Raw genomic sequence first — 17,765 nt, forward strand, 5'->3', positions numbered from 1 at the left:
ATTTGAGGTTGTGCTCATAAAGTGAAAACAAGACAAACTCAAATATGTTCTTGCTGCTGAGGATTTTAGGTTCAACATGCCAATAGTGGCACATCATAATTTGATTTTATGCAATATTTTTGCATTATACATTGTTCCACTCATAGCTCAGTAAGTAGCTAAGCTTTTTTAATACACATCACTTTTTACTTTACTGCCTACCATTTTCTAAGGCATACTTATGTTTTAAATCTGTTTTTACTGCCTTTCAGAAGCATTTAAGTTTAGTACGGTATTAAAATCAGTAATCACTGTGAACATCTTACCTTTTACTGTTTGTGATTTTGTGGTAATACAGCATAAACTTTCAAAATCAGCCTACGCTTTCATGTCATTACCGTCACCATGCATGATGTTCACTGTAATGGCTTATTTGACTGAAAGGTTTCACATCATTTGGTAATACAGTAAATAGAAAGTAGTGGCTGTTTGAAAGGCTGGAAAAAATTATTTGAAATGCCAAATACATATAAGGATCTTCATTTTTACAGTATTTTCACACACACACAAAAAACTCTAGATTTTATGGTTACTCACACCCCAGTAGTTATCTTTCCTGCTATTTCTTGGTCCTCTTGTGACACTGACGGCTCAAAAAAAAATGTTTCCAGTAATAAAAAATTGACAAGGAACAATTGAGAGAAAATGCAAATGAGCTGCTGGTTTCGCACCGATTTTCACCAAAATGAATTCTGACAAAATGATGATTTAAAAAAAGAAAAGGAATAATGAACAATTATTATAATACTTTAAATACATACTTTGCAGCTACAATATTAATAAATGGTGCTTTTAAGAACACATTCACTCTGGTCCACTTTCAGATGGAAGCAGCAGAAATCACATTACTGCCCAGTGACGTCTGACATAAACAGATAATGTGTTGTTGGCGAAAGGTGGGGTTTTTTTGGTTTTGTTTTAAATCATTTGGATATTTGTTCAAGTTTACAAAACGGCTAAACACAGGACGTTTTACTTTAGGCTCGTCCAGCTCTCTGTTCAAGCCAACGGGTTCAAACCTCGAGGGTCCTCCATCGCCTTTTCACCGACTCACACAAACCCATCTGTCCACTGTACGTCTCTCTCTGGAACAAAGCATTTGGCTCAACCTCTTATCTGGTAATCAATGTGAAGAGACCACTCAACATAATTGATATAAGATGTGCTGATGGGTTTTTTTTTTTTTAGACTCAAGCACACACAGATACACAAAGCTGGAGCACCCAGCTAAGAGGAGACTGAAGAGGAGGGCGTTATTGTACAGGATAAGTTCGCATTTGCATATGACTGAGAGCGAATAATGAATTTCTGCTACTTGTTATTGTTTGAAGAGAAGCAGTACATGTGTTCCCTTTTGTATGAAGCCGTAATGAACAGCGTAGAACTAACTGGCATTGTTTGAGATGCGTCGCCATTGTGCTACTTCTGAGTAAAACTATAACATACATATGATAACATTTCATACTTTAGTGACAGTGTTATATCCACAACAGGATACGCTACAAAGTAACCGGCTTTTCTACATGTGTATGACACTGATGATAATAAATATTTGATGTATTTTTTTTGGTTTGAAGCACCCATTAAGATGAAGAAAATAGAAGAAACATGTTGTAAACAAAAAGGCAGATTTGTAACTGACAGTTATACACTGAAAAACAAAGTCCTACATTAAGTAGCACTAAGCTTTTGCACTGAGAGAGAGAGAGAGCAGAACTCCCAGCGGCTTGTTTGACTCACTCATCTGAGCGAGTCAAACACAACAGAGCAGTGATGGACGTAGCTCCTGTCTCACAGGGTTTCCTCCGCTCGACTATGAATTATGGATGAAATATTTAGTCTTCACAAAAACGGCTGTTTGGAGAAGTTCTTTCAGCGCACACAACAAGTGCCATGTCTGTGTAACACATTTAAGCTTAAAGGCTTCAGCATGCTTCAAACAAAGGACTTGTTTACCCTTTCCACTGGCAAAATCGGGGTATGTTGTTTCCAAAAAGCCTTGTAACTTTTGCTTAACGCAGTGATTGGTCAAGTTTGGAGCTATGACAAAGCAGGCAGGGACTGACCTCCTTTCTCAAACTCTTTTGTTTTTAGTTAGTTAGTCATACAAACACTTTTGACACTATTTGTATCTACAACAGAGGTCAACACCATGAACGCCTTCAAGCTGAAACTGTCCAAAAGGATGCGCCGTTTTCCCCGTTAGTTAGGGATACATCATCCCTAACTATGACAACTTTTCAGCATATGATACTCCAAGGGTGTTCAAAACTTTACTGTTCATCATGTGTGGCATTATTTATGTAAACAAAAAGCATAGCTTTACCAAGATCTTTTGAACCGAACGGTCGAAGCAATGGGAGCAGAAAAAGCTCCTGTCACTGATATATGGAGCAGCAGCACCCAGGAGAGTCTCCAGTGATCAGTTTTCTAGCCCCTAAGTGGCTAAAAAGTGTTCACCAAGTTGCTTTCTTAACTATAGTATCACAATTGACAGTGAATTTTGTGTGCGTGCTCTCGTATCATGCTACCAGGTGCCGGTAGTAGATATATTTTTTTACTATATTTATGATATTTCACTATGGAAAGCCCATAGGGTACTTCATTAAAATGGTAATGTAAACTTGAAAATGTAATTCCACAATAGAATCATAATTTCTTACATACGTATGTGTTATTTGAGCAAAAATAAAAATGCAATAATCCAATTTACATTTTCATTTTCACATACTCATACGGGTGTTCTATGACCATATTAAAATGATAATGGAAAAGCTGTTTAACATTTAATTTTCAAAGTTGTACCCTGCTGTACAGTGGACAATATTCAAATGCCCAGCGCCCCCAGTCTATTACATTTACATTTATTTTGGTGTCAAAATGAACTATATGTGCAGATATCACCACATTTCAATAAATATAAATGTATTAAAATGAACAGATCAGTCTGTATTACATTTCTTTTTATTTTATTAAGCGTCCTCCCGTCCTCGGAAGTTTGTACCCTCAAGTCGAACTTGCCATGTCCTCACCGCACCTACCTGACTACTGTGACAAAATACTTTCAACTCAAAGCTTCACTAACACTTTTTTCTCACAAAAAATAACCTCACTGACAGAGAGATGCAGTTTGTAATGTAGCTATAATAAAAATCCAAACAGTTATGTAGCTTAAAGTAAAAAGAAATTGAATATAGATTGATCTGTTCATGTACCTTTATATTTATGTAAATGTGGTGATATCTGTACATATAGAGACCCAGAAGCAGCGCTGTTGTTCCGTCCAGCAAAAACATGAAGCTTCACTTAACATTCAGACAAACTAATGCGGCAGCTACAATGTCTAGATTTCATCTGAGACCAACATTTATCTTCCAAAAGGAATTATATCACACAACAAAATGCTACAGAGACATTAGAGCCGGCAGTAAATCACCAAAGAGCCGCACAGATCAGTTCATCAGATCATGTTGACCGGCCGATCATCTCAGGAGTCGGGCTGCTATCAGCTGAGATGACCGCGGGTGAGGTGAACGTTGTTTGCATAAAAGGAAAATCTGGTTACATTGTGTATATTGCATTTTAATTTTCATTTGAATATGGTCCACTGTACAGCAGGGTACGACTTTGAAAATCAAATGTCAAACAACTTTTCCATTTTCATATTAATGTGCTCACAGAAAGCCTATACGAGTATATGAAAATGAAAATGTAAATTTTATTGCATTTTCATTTTAATTTTTACTTAAATAACACTTTCAAGTTTACATTTTCATTCTAATAAAGTCTCCTATGGGCTTCCATAATTTCACATTTTAATTGTAAAGTTTTATTTATATAGTTATATCACCATATGTTTTGTGGTATTTTTCTTTTACCTTCTATTTTCTGACTGTTACGCACCACAACGCCAAGGCAAAGTCCTTGTATATGTGAACCTACTTGGCAATAAACCTGTTTCTAATCTAATGTTTTCTAATTCTGGTCATGACAATGGCACATATCGAAGGCAAGACGACCGTCTTTTATATCGAAGGCAAGATGACCATCTCTCCTTAAAGGGAAAATTCACCACTGTGAATATGATGATTTCTTAAAACTAGGTCACTTGTGTAGCAGAAATGTGCATTTTTTTCAAATTGGTGCCCTATGACTACAGAAAACTGAGAAAAAGGCTGTAGATTCCCCATACCACTTTTAAGGGGGAATCCTACAACAACCAGAATGCATTGCATGCATCCCGTCCATTCCGCTACTGATGGTGTGTTTACGGAACGCAGCCAGCGAGTATAGTAAAGTACCAGTACTTTACTGAGGCTTGTTTTCATTTACAAAACATTTTTCCTCATCAAATCTGGATATTGTACCAGTGTGAAAGGATCAATACACAAACGGTGCGCTAGTTAGTCATTCAAACTTATCAAGAGCTGTAATGTTACACAAGCCGGCGTGCTGACAGAGCTGCAGGTGCCGGTGGACACTCAAAAAACCTCCCACTCTGCCATCTCCATTTCAGCTTGGTTTGGGAAACAATCGTGGATGAAAAGGTGAAAAACCACAACCAAATACGGTTTCAATGTGGGCAAAACATTGGTTACATAATAAAATCATGGAGTCATGGATGTTCAAATGCATCAGAAAGCCCAGTGATGTAGCAGGTGCTAGCTTGTACACTCAGTACCATCTGTAACGTCTGTACTCTCAGTACACTGGCTGTTTGTGACAACTTAACTGCACAAGCAGTCAAATTCACACAAATAACGCAAGGCGAAAATGTGTTTCACTTGCTGTCTGAACACACGTTAAGGGCACAAGTGTTTATAAGTGTTCCAAATGCCCACATTTGAAAAAGCTGAAGTTATTATTATTAATATTATTATAATGTCCCCCCCCCCCCCCTTCAACACGCCTCAAACCTCTGACCTAGATTGTTTGAAGCACACCAAAACTGACTGAACAGTGCAGCTTCCTGGGAATTTTTGCATGCGTGGATCGCATCAGTTATCAAACAGGGACTTGGCTGCAGTTCCTGATGAGGTTCTTTTCCTTTGATACTCAAAAGCTAGTGCATCCAAAGTTCAAGTACCTTTGGTTAGTTAGTATGACCGCCGAGACGTAAAGAAACATTAAACAATTTATGGCAACACGCTGCCCCCCCCCCCCCCAGCACATACCCTTCCCCCCACTGCGCATTGTGAGCCAATGTCACCTCTCCCCCATTCAGAGATCCAAACTGATGCTGTAATGAGCTGCTGTTTGTTTGGCTACCGGCTGTCTCAGATGAGACATGATGCTGTCACTCATGGCAGCGGGCCCGGTGGCAATGAATCACCATCTGAGTCTCTCACCATTCACGTGTGATCAAAGGAAAGTTCTCAAACAATTTAAATGTTATCACTGGTGTAAAATGTGATTATTCTGGGTTTTTATTTCTTCTTTTCACTACTGTTGTTAAACCTTTCTTTATCCAAACAAGGCCAGAACACGTCCTTATCTACACCACTCTCAGGGAGTCAACTGTAAGAGAGGATGTGTTACACATCATACATTTGCCAATACCCACCATCCTTGATGGTTTTGTACTTCTGGCTGCTTTGTGAGCTCTGCTGGAGCAGTTGGGGGCAGAGCCATGCTCAAGGGCACATAAATCATAGTTTTTGACATTCAGCCACACTGACTGGAGTTGTACAGTGGCCAGAGAGCTCAATGTGTTCAATTTTAAGTTAAAAGTTAGACATTTAAGCTTGCAACAGGGAAAAATGCTGTCAAATAAAGCAAAATGGGCTGGCACATGAAACTAAAACTCTTCTTTCTTTCTGTAATATTTTTTAGGTGTAAACATGTTTGTGTGCTTTCTATTTAATAAAACTGTGTTATTAGTTGAACATTTCTCAATAAATATTCAGGCAAAAAGCCTCATTGTAATAGCATCTCATGTTGGAGATTTCCACTCTGCTGCCCACACAGGTTCGCTCTAATTCATGATGTCAGCACCTCTGTGAGGGTACTTAACTATAACTGTCATTACATAAACACCTGTGTGGCAAATAGTTAAAAATATGAATGTGAAAGGTAACGTTACACTCAGTTGTTAAAGCTTAGATGCACATGGATGAGTATTTAAAAGTAAATAATTGAGTAAATTCACTTTTTCTGCTTCATATGGTATTGATAACCTAAGCTCAAAGGTACACTTGCTAGATTTCTGAACCTTCAGTCACATCTCACTCTTCATTCAGCGAATGGAGAAAAAAATGTGAGAAGGAGCAGTGGAAGAAACACAGAAGGTCTGAGATCAGAAATATCAACTGGTAACGTCACGTCTGACTCATAGTGTAGGACTGACATCAGTTAGAGGAGCCCTGTTACAATAGTTCAGATGTGTATATATACTGTATCTATGGTATGCTGTATGTACATAGTCAGTGCTGTTTGATATTAACACCTGTTTCTGGTGAAGTGAACAGATTCTTAAGTTACTGCAAGTTCACAAGTGTGTTCTTTTAAAGGAGACATATTATTCTTTTCCTTATTTGTCAAATAATGAGGTAAATGTATGCAGAAGTAATCCCTGCGAGCAAAAAGCCCTGGCTTCAGACTGATCTGAACACTTGGTTTCCAACGTTTTCAGCCCAAGCCCATGTCGGTTCGTGACAGATTTATTTCTATTGTCATCTGCTCCACGCACAGCATGCGAGTTCCCTGCTCCACTAACATTATGACGTTTTTCCATTGTTTTGGCGGTAGTCATGGTAGCCAGAGGCCAAGACTGCCTGTTAAGAGACAGAGGCTGAACTGAGGGGCTCCACAAAGGGCCGGTATGAGATAAATAAGGAGTTTTTTGACCTGTGAATCATGCAAAGCTACTCTAGTTGAGTCCCAGAATAAAATTATAGAGCTGAAAATTAGCATAATAGGTCCCCTTTAGTCAGCTGCCTCAGACTGGCTTCAGTCAATGCATCACAACAGGGTGCTGATATCTTTCTTTTTCTAGTTGTTTCAAATGCCTGTTTTAAAGAGGATGCATCATGCACATTTCCAGGTCTATATTTATATTCTGGGGCTCTACTGGAATATTTTTGCATGATTTACAGTTCAAAACTCCTGATTTATCTTATACTGGTCCTTATGCAGCCCCTCAGTTCTGAAACAGGTTGTTTTAGCTCACTGTTCTGACCCTCAGCAGACTTCCACCAGTTCCAGAGGCTGTTCACTTCTTTTTCTTGTTCTCTACTCGAAATGGCAACTTCTCAAATACATCAGTACATGTTCAAGGCTGCATCTCATCCAAACTATGGGAGTGGACGACACAAACAACCCGTGGCACAACCTTGGCAATAAAGGCTATGGAACCGACGGCCATGTGTGGGCATGCTCGAAACAATCTGATGTCATCACAAGGAGGAAGTAGAGTTAAAGTAGCAAATGAAGCATTCAGGGCAGGCTGAAGCACTGGACTTTTGACTTTCAGTGAGCGTTTTTACATAAGTTCACTGCATGTTTTGGAACTTTGACCATGTTTAACAGACATCTTACATCATAACAGTATATAAATGACAGAAAACTACAAAAGCATGTTATGTCCCCTTTAAAACAAGGTTTATAATCAATATGAATACCGTTGTAGGTACATATCATAAGGAACATTACTCTTTCTCTGCTGAAGAGAGGATTTAGAAACAAAATAGTTAAACTGATTAATAAGAGACATTTCAATCCCACCGCATCCAAGGTATTGAAATGTCTGAACTGAACTGATCCAACCAGCCGAGTGCAGCCACAGCTGGTCCTCCTGATGAAAACATCATCTCATATATCTCATATGGGACGAGATAAATTCCCTAATACGCTCCACATATGTAATGTAGAGACCAAAGAGCATCACCGGCTTTTTTCAACCAAACTCGCAGCATGCAAGCTGCAACTTGCAATGTTAAATCATTTCCAATCTTGCTACTTTTGACATGTTTAACTGATCAAAAGAAACACCATACTTGCAACTCATGCATAAGCATGCGAGAGGACCTAAATTTATCTGCAATTTGCAAGCAACACTGGCACCGTTCTGCAACTGCAATCTGCTCTAAAAACGCTTTTGTGAAACGGGCTCCTGAGTATGAATCCCTGGATACGTTCCAGATGTTCTAAAGGGCTTGTATGCTGATATACTGTTGCCCTCCTAAACAGCGCTGGAGCAGTGGCATTTCAATGGAAGGACACGTCACTCCTGGTCTGCTGTAGCGGCTCGATGTCCTTGAGAACACAACTGTGCAATGAAGCAACAAAGTGCTTTATTAGATGTCCCCTGATAGATCTGGTCTGAGGTAGAATTCATGTCTCCAGTAAGAGGGATAATGTTTGGCTGCAACTCAAGAGGGAGGTCCACCGGTTATTCATCACTGGAGGTGACTGGGTGTCAAATAAAAAAGCAGTGCTGGGTAATTTTACAGGATGAAAGTCAATATAGTCAATACAGGCAATCATCTAAGGGACGCCTCCTTTCCTCGAGCTGTTCACTGGAACAGTATTTACGGCAGTTCTGGGCAAAAATGGTTTTAACCTGCTCAGAAAGATTTGGTACCTTATATAAAGGAATGTAGTGTGATGTGAAAAAACATGTTTTTATAAATGCCACCTAACAATACGGGGAACTGTTCTAATCAGGTAAATTCTGACTGAAAAGGGCCGCAACAACCAATTATTATCATCATCAATAAACTGAATACTGAAATATGACAATATTGCAACAGTCCAAAACTCAAAATATATTCAGTGTACTATCCCATATAAGACTGACAGAATTATTTTCCTTATCCATTAATCTGCTGATTATTTTCTTTATTAATAATTATCTGTTTGGTCAATAAAATATAAGACGTTTCCCAGAACTCAAGTTTTCATATTTTCATGTCTTGTTTTGTCCGACCAAAACTCCAAAACCCGAAATATTCAGTTAACTATCATAAAAAAACAAAGTAGCAAATTCTTACTTGAGAGAAGCTGGAAGCTTCAGTTTTTCCTGAAATATCACTGAATCGATAAAATTGATTATCAAAATTGTGACCGATTAATTTTCTGTTGATCAGCGGATCACTCAATGGACTAATTATTTCAGCTCTAAATACGAAGATTTTTAAGAAAAGAGAAAATCGTCACATTAAGAAACTGCAACATAAGAACGTTTGATATGTTTGCTTCAAAAATGTCAAACAACTATCAAAATATTAAAATAGCTGCAGATTAATATTCTGTCGATGGACTAATCAACTGTTTCCATCCGAGCAACTGAAAATTTACCCTCTTAACTTTTTTGTATTACATAATCTCACATGACTGAAAAAGCCTTTGAATTATGTAACTAAAACAACAATTATATTGTTTTTCACATTTCAGCAACTTTCTGTCCGGAAACTTAAATTCTTCTTTTATCACACAAAAAAACAACCGATGTTGGTTTGTGTTTCCCCCTAAAAGATGACAGCGATAAGAAGGCCAGACTTATTTTCATGTTGCAATTTTGAGCAAGCAAAATAGGAAGGAAAAGAGGAGCAAACCAGCCTTTGATTTATATTCAAATGAGAAGTATACAAGGGAAATTGGATTTCTATTTCACTTCGGTGAATGAATTTCCTGGTGGCAGATCATATTGTATCATCTTGTGGCGTTAATATCCAGCTCTGAGCGTCAGGAACTATTCTTCATTACAAAGACTGAGGAACTTTTACCCCTCCTCGCCACAGAAAGCAGTGACAATTCCCATTTCTGTTCCAATGTTCAAACAATACCCCCAAGGCCATTTAAGACATTTTTCACCCATTTTAATTTACACATGAAAGGCGATAACATATCAAAGGAGTTCTGCTTTAAATTCAAAAGAAAACTTGTCTCTGCCTTATGTCCCTTATGTCAACCAACCGGGCTAATTCTGTACCTCAAAGCAAGCCAGCCGGAGGAGGATCCTTTTGTAGGTGTAATTGAGTTCAGCATGTTTATACACTGCTGAAAAACTGCACAATGTACACAACCATTCTAATCAGACTACACTGGCTCACGGGGAAAGAGAAAAAAAACAAAACACCATCCACCGCTGAATCCAGAGAGGAACCACTCACCGTTAGCTGCAAACTTTTTCCAAGTAAAATCTTTTAATGCCTCATTCAGATTTTAGCTTTGAGGTTGATACAAGTTGTATCGGCGCGTCAGGGATGCACTGGGCTTGACTTTGTTGACCCAAGTATAAACAAAAGGAATAAGGATTGGACAAAGAGAAATCTTACTAAATGTGTCTGGTGAAGCTATATCTTACGTGGTAGAAGGTGGTGTTTGTGAGATAAGGCTTTCTGAAGCTCTGGTAGAGGTAATGGTGATGGAAACAGGTTGGCCTGGTGGTTTCTGGGACTGTTTCTTTAAGGCTCCAGGTTTGATTCCTGCAGCAGCCTGTGTGTTGGATGTAACAGCTCTTCTGCTCAAGTGTCCTTCACCAAGACACTCAAGCTCTGACTTACTTGAGAGCAGCTGCTTTTGGACTTTTAACCTTCAACGGTGTGTGTGTGACCAGTAGCCACACTGTGTTATCTCTGGCTCCACCTTGTGGAGCTACATAAGCCCATACTGTCACACTGCTGCCGTAATAATGCCATTTCAGTCTTTGTTTATTAGTGTCTTTTGTTTTTTTATTGCCACACTGCAAACTGGCCTGTTATTAGTTAAAGGGTCTTGTCACAATCAAATTAAAAAACATAATTTCTCACTTACCTCTAGTGGTATCAAGTCGTTCAGAAACACAGGCTTTAAAAAGGTCAGCTAAAGATAATTTCTGCTGCTGAAAATACAACAGAGTTGAATCGGATTTCATTTGTAGTGTTCACAGCATTAAGTAATTATATTTTAAATTAAATACATTATGAAAATTATTCACAAACTCAGCAATGTGTCTTTCCAGAAACAATGTCCTGGTAATTTCTACACAAATGATCCAACTATTAATAGAGTGTTTTGTTTGTTATCCAGAGTAACAGGATAACGGCGTTACGGTTTAATTTATTTAATGCAACTTTTCAATGCTGTGAGCACCACAAACTAAATTCATTCACCTCCATTATATTGTGGCGGCGGCAGAAATTTCAGAGACAAATAAAACTATCTGCATGGATAGATACCACTAAAGGTAGAAGAGAACATTTGTTTTTTGTAATTTGATGGAACCAACCCTTTAAGCAAATGACACATGACTTAAAATACAATATTCAACAGATGAAGCAATGAAGTGAACTTGACCACATTCCTCGAACAGCCTAAAGATATGCCCGACCTTCCCTTTTCTAAAGTGCCACTTAATATTAAACAGCTTTGAGGACTTGTGAATCTTTGGTATGTGTGATGTTTAACTTTCATTGTGACAAGCAAACAAACATACTAAACATTTAATGCTGAAATGCGGTGCAGTCATGTAAAAGCATTGTCTGGACGGAGATCTCTCTCTGACGAGTGGGGTGACTTGATGAAATGTTTTCTGTCCTCATGTGCATCCCTCTTCTGTAGCGATCCGCTGAAAAGCTCTGAAACGTCAGGGTCCCCGTTAGGTCCTATTTTTCAACTTTCTTTACTATTTTACATGCAAACAGGCTTGGCACTGCTGGGCAAAATAATCCAAATAAATTAAAGTTCTGTCAACAGAAAACTGAAGTTCAAAAGTTCATGAGAATGTTTCAGACTTTCCTCTGTCCATGGAGGTGCTGAGGCTGAAGTTTCTCATTTTACACCAAATGTACATCCTTGCTCCTCGTGTAATCCGATGTAAACAATCCTTCTTGGTTCTCTTTGCGAGTCTCTTCTTCATAATTTCCCAAAAAAACACTGATATTATACAGAAAAAGCAGTCAATCTGCATGCAAGCAGTTCATGGAAGTGATCTTCAAACGGTGGCATATGGCTTGGGAGCGAAATGAATATCAGGATCACAAACAACAAATGTCTGTATTGTTAAGATCCAAAATCAATCCACTGGAAGTTCTCAAGTGGTTTAAGATATTTTGGCAGGTAGAAGCAAATTTCCAGAGTAGCAGGAAAAATTCTGAGATCTCTAAAAACCTGCAACACATGCCCAGGACATGTTTTTGGAGCATTTAGAGTTCATTCTCAAACAAACATGTCTGTTCCTCTCCTGCCTTTAGATTATCAAAGATGGCCTGTGCCTGGAAGATTGCCAATTTATTTCCTGCAGGGAAATGATTAGTAATAATCTCCATGCCTGCTGTTTGTACAGTTAGGGTTCATTTGAAGGCAGCATTTCTGAAATGTGCAACTGCTCCAGTAGAGCTGGTCAGTGGCCAGTAGCAGAAAAATGTGGTTGGACTCAGGTATGAACATGTGAGTGCCGAGTAGAGGTGCTGTAGTAAGTAGGATGTGTTCCTTCCTGCACTAAGTAAAATAATAAAAAGAAGCTATCGTGAGCTGGAGAGCTGACCAGAACAGAATCGGACATTAAAGCTGAGCTCCTCCTCTACTATGAAAATGGGTAAAATTCTTTCACCCATTTAAAAAGCTTAGAATTCCTACAGCTGGACAGAACTGCACTTCCTCCTGGACTGAGGACGGATGGAGACTCGAGTAGCAAGTAGCAATGTTGGCTTTAAAGGAGGCTACTTGGTGGCAGAATCCCCGTCGGGCCTCATGCTGAAGGGTTCCAGGCGCTCGCTCTCAGGCAGCATGTTGTTGAGTCGCTCCATCAGCGGCACCGTCTGGTCGATACCCATCTGGATGCGTCTCAGGATCATGGACATCTCATTGACCTTCTGGATCTGCTCTGCGTACTTGGCATAGCGTTTCTGCCGTTCCTGCATTATGCTGAACAAGGTTTCCACTGACAAGTCCATCTGGAAAGAAACAGACGGCAGAGAAAACAAGATGGTCTGACTTTTGATGAAAACTTTGAATCATCTCAAAACAAAACAGAGGAAGATAGCTATGCATGTGTACAAAACTCATAAAATTTTAAACTTACCACTCACTAACACATGAACATCATTAACAATATTACATATGCAGAACAGTACAATAGAAGCACTCCTGACAAATTGAATGGAAATTCAAACATAAAGGATAAGTGATGTTTTTATGAGTCTAATATACACTCTCCGGACACTTCATTAGGAACACCTGTTCTATCTGATGCAATCCAATACAACAGCTCTGCCATAAATTCTACTTTTACGAAGCTTATACATTTTCAGTTTTTGTTGTCATTGTCAGAAAGGTGATAATTCTACTTTATGTTTATTACTGAGGTGGTAGAGGGTGGTGATGGTGTACTGGAGGGCATTATATTGAATGCTGTTCCTAATATTTTGCCCACTCCATTAACATACATGAGGGGGACAAAATATTACAAACACTTTTCAATATAATGCCCTCCAGTACACCACTACCAGCCTCAATAATAAACATAAAGTAGAATTATCACCTTTCTGACAATGCGAACATAAATTGTAAATGTATAAGCTTTGTAAAAGTAGAATTTATGGCAGAGCTGTTGTATTGGATTGTATTAGATTGCACAGGTGTTCCTAATAAAGTGGCTGCTGAGTGTATGTGTGAAGTTTCAACATAACCTTTACCAGATGCATGTGTCTTTACTACTAAACAGACAAACAAAAATGTTTATTATTTACACCTGGAATCAGTTTAATCTCTACAACTCAGACTTGATGAGGTCTTGCACATTTGTCAGCTTTGTTGTCTTTGGCTTTGGGATGCAACTACTACTAGTAGTACTACTATTTTAATTACTGATAATTCTATTTATAATTTTTTTCACTAATATTTCAAATAATCAATTGTTGGGCATTTCAAATGGCAAAATAATAGTGAAAATACCCATTACAATTCATTTGAACCACGGTGATGTTCAAATTATTTGTTTTGTCCAAACAAGAGACCAAAACCCAAAAATATTCAATTCATATTGATATAATTCAAAGAAAAGCAGCAAATCCTCACATATGAGAAGCTGGAATAAGTGAATATTTGGTATTTTTGCTTAATAAATTACATTTATGGTCAACTAATGATCCAAACTGCTGTCAATTTTCTGATGACTGACTTTGGAAATAAAATCTGAAATTTCCAAACAGCTAGCTGTGGAACCAAAAATGTCTATATGCTAGTAGTTAATATATTTCTTAAATGTTGGAATAAACTTTCTATATTGAACAAGGAACACAATATTTATTATTGTTGTGTTGAGCAATGAGAAATCCAATAAACTAGCTGACCCATTCTGTATATTGGTAGCCTTACTTCTTTGATTCTCTTGACTAGGGCGTTCTGGTCGAAGGCTACGGCCTCGGCACACTGGTGTAGGTGGTCCTGGTATCGGACGCAGAGCTGCAGAACCTGGGCAGCATCCAGTCTTTCCAGACACACACTGCTGGGTGATGTCTGGCCACTCAGCACTCCTGTGGAGAGTGAAGGCCAAAGGACTTAAAAGGGGCATGCTGGAACAGAGTAACACTTGACAACAGCCTAACACTTTGTAATTACTGTAATTAGCAATGCACAGGATGTGATAGAACTATCCCTGTGCTATTTCAGGACTGCGCCTACACAGGAAACTTGGCTCATTATTCACCTCCTAACACAGTCATAACGAGTTGCAGCAACAATTTGCTTCACTACACAGAATTAGAAAATTGACTGGTGGGGACTGCTAGAAAATAAGATAAAATTCTTAATGATCTTCATAAGAAAACTGAAATGATAGAAATCAGACAAAAAAATCGACACACTGCACTAATAGCTCCCAATAAATTCAATTCGGTAGAGCAACATTTCAATCTCAAAAACATCTTGGTCAGACTTTGTCAATACTTACCACAAAGATCACAGAGATCATAACATTGTTGTGTGTGTGTGTGTATATATATATATATATATATATATATATATATATATATATATATATATATATATATATATATATATATATATGTATATACTTGGCAGCTATCGGTTTTCAGTATCATTATTTTCTCTCACCTAACACTCAAATTGTACTTATTCTGTCTAGTGACCCATATAAATGTTAGCAGTTTTATATATACACACATTTCTGGACATTCATAAATGCAAAAATATTATATTATAGCACACAATATCTGCCAGAGAATATGGGATTTCTGCTGCCGGTGAGCCCGCATTAGTTTTAACAAGGTGTACCTAATGAAGTCTGTCTTTGTTAAGGGTCTCGTAAAAATGTCACTAAAATCCAGCTGGGAGACTATAAAGTTACCTTTCAAAAGCGGCTGAAAGGTGGGTATCTCTTGAAGCTTTATGACATCTGGGTCATTGTGGATATTTCGCATTGACTGGGTCCCCTGGGCCACAACCACAATATCATCCATCTTTGCCTTCTGCTTTGCTGGAGAAGGAACGACTGCAATGACAATATTTCTATGAATTAACATCAACAGCCAACTCTTAATTCACATCACCTATAACCTTCTTACAATCAAGTCACAGGATTTTATTTGAAGCCTTAGTTTTACTACAACTTAACCAATTGTTTTTATTATTCTATTTGAGCCTTCTTCGACAGAATACTTGTTTTGTCATTTGGACAGAGACAGAAGAACTCAGATCCTTTACTTGAAGGACGGTTCATAATTAAGTCTGTCTTAAAACAACCGTCAGGAGCCCAAATTAACTTTGAAATAGATTTTTCTTGCTGTAATCATTCCTCCTGTTCATACAGGCCATCAGAAGATCCCTTCATAATACACTTATAATGTAAGTGATGGGGGACAAAATCCACAGTCCTCCTTCTGTGCAAAAATGTATTTAAAAGTTTATCTGAAGCTAATATGAAGCTTCAACCATCCAAATTAGCCAGTTTTTTAGTTTTTTAAGTGCTAAATTCCTCTCTTTGTTACTATGCTTCCACCACAGCTCAACAGGGAGACACAGAGAGAGAGAATATGATGTTAAAAGACTGTAAATGTGGCAGATATCCACTTGATATGAATAACTCAGTCTGCTGAGGCCTCATATTAGCTTCAGATCAACGTTTCAATGCATTTTTGCACAAAATGACTGTGGATTTTGGCCTCCATCACTTACATTGAGAGCACATTTGAAGGGGATCTTTTAATAGCCAGTACTAACAGGAGGAATGATTACAGCGAGGAAAACCTCTTTCAGTGTTTATATGGACACCTGACTGTTGTTTTAAAACAGACTGTGAACCTGTCCTTTAAGTAGAAGTAGTAAAACCACATTGTAAGGACGTTTGAATACATTGAATATATTGAAAAGTAGCGAAAATACTGATTAATCAGAATGGCCCCAATCAGAGTGTAGATTATCATTATTGACGCATTAACATGCAAACAATATTTCAGTGCTGTAGTTTATGAAGATGAAGGCAAACTACGTTATATTCGACGAGGTAGTTTAATCTACGCGTGTATTACTTGTTTATAGTGAAAAAATAAGCAACTTATAACTATAAACACATAATTAACAATATATGCATGTAATGGAGTAAAAACATTACATATAACTGAATTGTGGTGGACTAGAAGCATGAAAAAGTATTACAAATACTTCAAAAATCTAAGTAACCGCTAACTGTTACACACATATTTGGACACACGCTGCCACCCATAATATAGTTGACAGTGCCCCTCAATCTTGACTGACTACTGTAGAAACTTGTGAAAATTATTAATTCATGAATCCTCCTCAGTGTAAGGGAAGGTAGTCTCACCTGACGAGCCGTAATCGGAGTGTTTGTTCTCCGCATCTCCACTCTGCTCGGCTCCCATGGTGCTAACGTTCGGCTAACTAGCGGTTAGCTTCTAGTTAACGTTTCCAGACACCGCACCGAAAGAAAAAAAGAAACTGACGAAATACCGTCTGCAAAACCTTCATGCGACCTCCAAATACACCCGGAGTGACAACATGACTACCATTTGGCAGGAAGGGAAGTGAATGTCGTCTCAGCAATCCAACCGAGTCAAAGCTAGCTATGTTGTGTCAAACGTCCCTGCTAACGTTTGCTACTAGCTAACAGGCTACAAAACATCCCTCTAAAGAAAAGTCGTTAGTAGACTTTTATCCTAGAGTCATGTGATAACCCGCGTTGTTTGAAGAATTAGCCTATCTTCATATTAACATGAGATTAAAAAAAGGAAGAAATGACTGTGCGCTTCTTCCAGTTCATAGTGAGGCTACACTTCCGTAAATATTGATCACGGGGTTCTTCTTAATGCTCCAGATCAGCTCATTACCACCCCCACTGCTGCTGAGGTCCAAACGAGGAATTATATCAGTAAACCTCTAAATCTACTGGTTTTCCTGTTATTGATGTATCCTTCAAATGACAAATAATAACACTAACAGCTAATAACAGTGCCTCATAACATGGACACTCAAACTATAAAATGGACTGAGGATGTGGGATTTATGGTCTTCAAATGCAGTGGTGGAAAGTAACAAAGTACATTTACTCAAGTACTGAACAATTTTACTTGAGTATTTCTATGTGATGCTACTTTATACTTCCACTCCACTACATTTCAGAGGGCAATATTTTACTTTCTACTCCGCTACATTTATTTGACAGCTTTCGTTACTTTTCAGATGAAGTTTTGACACAATGGATAATATAACAAGCTTTTAAAATACAACACATTGTTAAAGATGAAACCAGTGGTTTCCAACTGTTT

The 17,765-nt window shown here is 38.2% G+C and overlaps 1 protein-coding gene across 1 annotated transcript; it reads right to left on the reverse strand.

Annotated features, from left to right (window-relative positions):
- Window positions 1-10,718: 10,718 nt before the first annotated feature.
- Window positions 10,719-17,534, reverse strand: borcs5 (BLOC-1 related complex subunit 5). Its single transcript, XM_044357180.1, has 4 exons — window positions 16,805-17,534; window positions 15,329-15,472; window positions 14,338-14,495; window positions 10,719-12,914 (listed from the first exon to the last, which is right to left on the reverse strand). Exons 1-4 carry the CDS (start codon window positions 16,860-16,862, stop codon window positions 12,681-12,683), a joined length of 594 nt encoding a protein of 197 aa, XP_044213115.1. The 5' UTR covers window positions 16,863-17,534; the 3' UTR covers window positions 10,719-12,680.
- Window positions 17,535-17,765: the final 231 nt, after the last annotated feature.

This window comes from Thunnus albacares, chromosome 7 (genome assembly GCF_914725855.1).
Source record: "Thunnus albacares chromosome 7, fThuAlb1.1, whole genome shotgun sequence".
NCBI lineage: Eukaryota > Metazoa > Chordata > Actinopteri > Scombriformes > Scombridae > Thunnus > Thunnus albacares.